At 33.1% G+C, this 7603-nt stretch overlaps 1 protein-coding gene across 1 annotated transcript; it reads left to right on the forward strand.

Moving 5' to 3' along the window:
• The first annotated feature begins 1621 nt into the window (after positions 1-1621).
• Positions 1622-5990, forward strand: LOC120092814 (Cox19 family protein (CHCH motif)). The gene is made up of 3 exons (XM_039051019.2): positions 1622-1926; positions 2848-2924; positions 5753-5990. The coding sequence occupies exons 1-3, from the start codon at positions 1830-1832 to the stop codon at positions 5798-5800; spliced, it is 222 nt and encodes a 73-aa protein (XP_038906947.2). The 5' UTR covers positions 1622-1829; the 3' UTR covers positions 5801-5990.
• The last annotated feature ends 1613 nt before the right edge of the window (positions 5991-7603 follow it).

The raw sequence follows: 7603 nt of genomic DNA on the forward strand, positions 1-7603 counted from the left end.
GTTCGAGAGAGTTCGAGTTGCTTGTTGCGTTCGAGTTTGATCGAGGGATACACTTGAAGAAAGGTTCTTCAAAGGTATTGTTTCTTGATCCCTTGTATTTAATTCAAAGCATGCTGTAATTTATGATCTAATGCATAATCTGTTTAGTATAACTGTGAATGTATGTGTTATTTCACAATGGACTTTGGACGATCCGCCTCCGTTCTCCGCTCATAGGTCCTCTGAAACTAGAGTTCCTTCAGGCATTGCACATGCCTACTTATTCAGAACCACTAGATTGACCACCTAATATTCGAACCTAAAAACATATATTTTGTCAATTTATTTTTTTGGAACAGCCACATGTTCGGTCATTTGATATTATTTTTGTGATGTTGAGAAGAATGTAACTGAATATACTATCACATTCTCAACATCATTATGAAATGAAAGGTAATTATTCTATGCACAATTTCAATTCGACACAGACAATGCATATTATATAAACATAAACTATTAAGTTATTCAGTTATTCAATGATTATATGTATAACATGTTAGTTTTCGTTATAATAATTACATACATATATACCAATTCATAAGTAATTGAGTTGCAATATAAGATGATGTTTTATAAATTGAAAAGAATTAGAGTTTTTAAAGTTTTTTAAATGAATATGTTGAAAAGAATATGTTATGTTTTAAAAATTGAAAAAAAAAATAGAGTTTTCCAATTTATGTTATAAAAGGGTTGAGAAAATAGGTATATAATTGAAAATTAATCAACTAAGGAGGAAAAAAAGAAAAGAAAAGAAAAGAAAAAAAGAAAAAGAGAACCAATCTCGTTTAAAAAACTGTATTAAATACTCTATCTCAACCTGCACCCAAACACAAACTTTCCAACTAAACTGGATTCAACTTTGCATACCAAACACAAACAATAATTACCAACTCAACTCAACTCTATACAACAAATATGGACAATTTAATTCTTTAGATAACTTAATTCTCCAGATAATATTACTAACTCAACTCAACTTTTCACTTTTATCGCGCACCAAACTTAAAGTATGCAAGGACAAATGAATGAAAGCAAAAAAACTAATTTCTTATAGAGATGAAAGTTGGTGAGAAAAAAAAATCAGGCTAAATGGACCGGGTCTAAAGATGTCCACGGGGTGGGGCAGGGATGGGGAAGCCCTCCACATCTCCGTCCCTGCCCCCCTATTCCTTTCCCCGTCCCCAATAATTTCTCCATGAGGATTTCGCGGGGATCGAGTTCCCGTAGGAAAATTTCCCCACCATCATTTTTTTCTAACAATTTTTTTTAATTTTAATTAAATATATATTTTTAACAATTCCTTAAATATGACCAATACAACTTTCATTTAAATAAAATATTATCAATTTTGGTAATAAAAAAATAATACACATTCAATTTAAAAATATATAATTAAGATGCTAAATTCTCATCATTTTTATAAATTAAAAGTCAACGATTAGAACATTCTATCTTAAATATTACAATCTCTAAAAAATTCAAATAATAAAAATTTAAACTTAAATAATTAAAATCTCTATAATTAATCTAACAAAATTTATAATATTAATATTTATATATATATTATAAATTTATAATTTATATACAAAAGTAAACGGAATCGAGTTAGAGGTGGAGGTCCCGATCCATGTTTTTTTTTTTTTTTTGATATCTTTAATCGTGTCGGGTGGGATCATCTCGATACAATTACGTATAAAAGGAGATCGATTCTCTTGCCTTCTCATCGGAATTTCAGGCTCCCATTTTAACCGACCTCTATTTTCCACCGAGACAGAGTGAGCTTTTCCGGCATGGCTTCAACTTCTAGGGATCCGGCTCCGCCGTACGCCAGTGCTGCTAGAATTTCCGATTCTCCTTGTTATCCTCAGTACAGCGCTTCCCTGAAATGTAGGTTCAGTCTCATACTCCGTCTCCGTTTTTCTCAAATTTTTTAGTTTTTTCATTGATTCTCCGCAAAAGATTTACGTATCTTTCCTACTATTATTTCACCATTTGGACTTCTTCTACACTGGTTTACTCGAGAATGATTGCGTGCTATGCATCAATTTTTTCAGTTTGTGTTCTGGATGGTTAAACTCCTGAATTTGCTGTTGGTGGTGATCGTGCAAACTCTAATTTTCGTGGCGATTCTCTATGCTCTTTTAATTGAAAATTGGTTAGCCTGTTTTATTACTTTTCTAGGGTTACTATTTCCATCTGTTTTAGGTCAATTAATGAAGAGTAAGCAAACTTAACTGTATTAATGATCGGATGATAATCTTAAAAACAAAATAGGGTGTACTAGGGTATTAGCTGATAGAACGCTCGTGAGAGTTCTTAGAGCGGCTGTGTTTTGAGTTCACATACTGTTCTAACTATGGTAATAGTGGAAAAAGAACTTTTACTAGGAGATTGAAACCGACGGATCTTAATCCCTCTTCCCTTGGGGAAGTTCTTATTTATTTAAAATATCAACATAGGAATTACTTAGTTGGATGGTTCTTTTGCTCCAAGACTTATTTAGTTGCATTCGACATCGGCAATCCAATCCAATTTCATTATTTGACTTATTCTAAGAGCTATATATATAAGAGAGCTTGTTTTAACTGGTTGATAAGTCAGGTGTAAAGTGAAATTTTAATTTGAATTTTTAAATGAGTACTATCGTATTGATCCTGATGAAGTGTAGCTTGATCCTTGGTGTGTAATGAATCATCCAATGAGGAGTTGGTGTTTGAAAAACTAATTTTGTAGATTTTGAATTTTATTTTTATGTCAGAATATTTTGTACTTCTTATCAGAGAAAATCTCCTTTTCCAAATGCTATAGGTCTTGAAGAACATAACTCAGAGAAGAGCAAATGTCAAGAACATTTTGATGTTTACAAGGAATGCAAGAAGAAAGAGGTATTTTCTTTTCTTAGTTATCACATGAAATTGGAGTGGAGGAACATTTCGTCATGTGTGATACTGTTACTGAAAGGATAGGCTAATTATTTATGGGAATTTGACTTAAACTGAGATGATGGTACTAACAAGTCAAGGTTGTATTTGCTCTGATTTGACTAGTTATATAACTTGTTCTTTTTTTTGCGTCCTTGGGGTCTACTCATTTGCTTGTGACGTTAATGGATCAAGGAAATTTAGGTAATATCCTCATTTCATTTGCACATAATTGGATAATCAGTGTGTCATTGAGTTAGTTATGTGCTCAATCTTAAAGGAATGTTTGACGTAAGTAGAAAGGGGTTAAATTGGGTAATTAGGTAAAAATATAGGTTAATTCCCTTTTTACCCTCTACTCGTATTCAAAGTCTATAAATGGGTGTATTCTCCCTCATGTATGGATAACAATTAATGAATAAGATTTTCCTTCAAGAATTCTCCAAGATTCTTAGTCTACATCAATTTGGTATCAGAGCATCTGTCTAGACCAACATTGACTACAGTTGGTGGAAGTCCGAGAAACTCTTGGTAATGCCGATCACAAGAGGGAGCTTCGTGAGTTGTGCTCGTTGCCGAACAATCCACATCTAATATGGGGAACCCTTGGAATTCCAAGAAAGAAAAAAGAAACCAAAGATTTTTCAAGATTTTGCAAGAATGGATTATTGCCGATCAAAGAAAATGTCCAAGAAAAAAATAGCAGTTGTTATAGGCAAGAAAATCAATTTTACTTCCAAAAACAATGGTGGGATTCTGACTCAAGTAATTCAGAAGAAGAATTTCAACATACTAATTTTGTCCATGCTCAATTTTCACAAAGAATCTATCATTATCCACATTAGAAATTTGAATCTAGTGATTCTAGTGACTCCGAAGACATTTCTAAGTCAATTTGGGATGGAATAAGAAGGCATCAATATCGAAAAAGGTCTCAACGATCCAATCAAACTCATTTTTCAAGAAATCAACGTAAAGATTGAGAGTTAGATGAATTAAAGAATCATCAAGAATGGATTTTTATAGCCCAAGAAGGATGTTCAAAACTCGAACTTATTTATTTGGTTATGAAACACGATGAAGAGAGGTTGATTCAAGAAAATCAATGGATGAGTTCTATACCCGCTACGAGATTGAAACATATCCAAGAATCCAACAAAATAACTACTTTGATCCCGTAGCATTGGAGGCAATAAAGAAAACAACAAATGAAATCTAACATTCATTGGAAAAAATGACTCAACATATTGATCATTTATCAATTCATTTACAAGAGTTCAAGAATGAATTGATTTCATATGCGGAAAAAAAAAAAAAAAACAAAGGAATCATGGTTGAAAATTTTTCTAATAGAAAATCTTGAAGATAAAATTGGGAAAAATCTTGTTGAGACCCATGTAGTTAAAGGAGGTGATTGGGACAAAAATCATGTGAACGAATAGAAGAAAAAAAAAAGAATTTGAAGATGTTAATTCGAAAATTGTTTCAAGTGAAGAAGAAAAATTCAACGAAAAAGATGGAAAAGAGGTATCAAACACCAAGCAAGAATCAAGCAAGAACAACGACACATTGATTGTGTTGGAAATAGATCACCAAACTGTCGAATAATTTGAAGCGAATGATAAAGAAGATGTGATTCTTGAACGATTCTATTTGGAAGGTGGTTTTTTAGTGATTGGTCATTTGAATATGGTTTTGAATGAGCTTGAAGGAAACATCTTTTTTGGCCGATGAACAACGGTTATTTTTTTGAATTGGGCCAAGAATCATGCCTTTGACTGTATAATTCAAGGAACATTTGGATCGAGGGCAGCCTAGTGGAGATGGAATATTTGGAATTTTGGATGGAGCTTTTGACATTGCAGCAGTTGCAACAGAGGTATTAGATGACCTTGATGATAAAAGATTTGATAAACTCGATGGAATTGATGGAAATTTTGTCTTGGACTTTTCTACATAATAATTTAATTTTTTTTTCCTTTTTAAAACTCGAGGCCAAGTTTTCTTTTTGGAGGGGTAAAATGATGTAAGTAGAAAGGGGTTAAATTGGGAAATTGGATAGAAGTACAGGTTAATTCCCTTTTTACCCCCTACTTGTATTCAAAGTCTATAAATAGGAGTCTTCCTCCTCATGTATTGATAACAATTAATGAATAAGATTTTCCTTCAAGAATTCTCCAACATTCTTAGTCTACATCAATGTGAAAATATGATTTTGGTCCTCATCAAAAGTTCTATTTTGATCTGTCAAGATTTAGTAATTTCTATCTTATATATTATATCCTAGTTAAGATCTGTAGTGAAAAAGTGACTGGACTCATTTTCTGATATCAGATTTTTGTGCAAGTGATGTATTACATGCATCTTGTCTCTTCCATATGATGACCTCTTATCAGTTATATGTTGGTCGGCAACAGAATAGGATATTTATATATATATTTTTTGGTATACAAGTCTGGACTTTGACTCAGCTTTTAATGGTAGATTGAATTTGAAATTGTTGAAGCTTGAGGGTCTAAAATAAAGACTTTTTGGAACTTTGGGATTTAACTAAAAGAATTAAAACTGCTCTATGACCTGACCTGAATGGAAACTTTAAAACCCTGTCCATGTATTCCATAACATTTATAAATCCTATTCCTATCTGGGTTTAGTAAATATAGAAATGTTCCATAGGCTGTCATTTACTTCCTTGGTTGGTGTAGTAGAGTAGCATCATGCACCAATTCTTGATCAGACATTGCCTCTGTTTATGAAGTTTCTAACTCGAATGAGATCTGTCTCCTTTCCAGCGGGAAGCTCGATTGGAACGCAACAGGAACCGGTCTTTCTTCTCATGAAATTATACATTTAGGCATGTTTCTTGATATTGAAGTATGTAAGTTCAATATGCAATCTGCACACACTTGTTAACCTTCTCGTAGCAGTAGATTTATCTGGTGCTCATTGAGACAATGATTCAGCGTGTACTGCCCTCTTACTACCATCATTCGTCTATTAATAAAAGATGCATACCATCTTTATATTCAATCATCTCCATGTTGATCATTTTTCATTGTGAAAGTGTAGGAATCTGTAAAAATTGATCTTCAATTTGATCTAAATAGTGCAGGCTACAAGAGTTACGCAGCAGCTTCAGGCATTTATACTTTTTTTTTTTTTTTTTTGGATTGAACTTGTTGAATTGTCATTTTGGAAGGCCTTTAGTTATATATCTACAATTTTCTCTGCCGTCAGAAGAAAGGGAATACATGTTATTCATGCATCAATCTTCTCCATTATGAAATGTTTATCAACTTCAATATGTTTCGTCCTATCATGTAGAATTGGATTGTGGACAATGGAAATTGCTGACAATAGATGCATATGGGCATTGTCTGAGGGAATTTCAACTCTTCCAATAGTCTTTTTATCCGTATGGCCTCACAAATATCATGGGCTAAAGCCCTAAATTCTACTTCAGTGCTACTTCTAACAATCACACTTTGTTTTTTATTTCTCCAAGTGACTAGATTTCCTCCAACAAAAGAGTAATAAACCAAAGTGGATCTTCTATCAATCGTATTGCCTGCCCAATCAACATCAATGTAAACGTCGACATGTAGATGATTATGCTTCTTAAATAGTATACCTTTTCTGTGAGTACCTTTCAAATATCTCAAGATTCTATAAACTGCTTCAAAGTGAATTGACTAGGGAGCAAGCATGAATCGACTTACCATACTAATTACGAAAGCAATATCAGGACGTGTGTGAGAGAGGTATATGTCTCCTCACAAGCCTCTGGTACTTTTCTTTTTCTTTTACCTCTTTTTAAGTTGTAGCTACCAATTTAAAATTCCGCTTGATGAGACTTTTTGCTATCTTGCAACCAAGTAAACTTGTCTCGTTCAATAGGTCAAGAATATACTTTCTTTGGTTGACAAGAATGCCATGTTTACATCTGGCAAACTCCATGCCTAAGAAATACTTTAAGGTTCTTTAGCCCTTGATTTGAAAATCATTAGCAAGGTTTTTCTTCAAGATATTCACTCTTATCTCATCATTACCTATGAGTGTGATATCTATCAACATACACTGTCAAAACAACCACCTTACTAGTTCCAGTATGTTTAAAGAACATAGTATGATCAACTTAACTTTGATTGAATCCATAGCTCGTGACTTCACCTTTCCAAACCGTTCAAACCATGCTCTAAGAGATTGTTTAAGCTCGTATAATGATTTCTTTAAATTGCACACTTTGTTAACCCCGAGATCCATCTCAAAATCGGATGACAAGTCCATAAATACCTCTTCTTCAAGATCCCCATTGAGAGGCATTCTTAACATCAAGTTGATAAAGAGGCCAAACAAAATTAACTGCAACAAACAACAGAATTATGATAGAATTATTTTTCGCTACTAAAGCAAGTGTTTCTTGATAATAAATTTCATAGGTTTGAGTGAACACCTTGACAACCATTCTGGCCTTGTACCTTTAAATACTACCATCAACTTTACATTGTACAATGAACACCGATTTGCATTCACTGTTTTATTATTTTTTGGTAGTTCGACTATGTCACATGTGCAATTTATTTCAACGCATTAATCTCTTCCATCAATGCTAATTTCCAATTCAAATCATTTAGAGCCTCTTG

This window comes from Benincasa hispida, chromosome 12 (assembly GCF_027475165.1).
Source record: "Benincasa hispida cultivar pf3 chromosome 12, pf3_genome.v1.1, whole genome shotgun sequence".
NCBI lineage: Eukaryota > Viridiplantae > Streptophyta > Magnoliopsida > Cucurbitales > Cucurbitaceae > Benincasa > Benincasa hispida.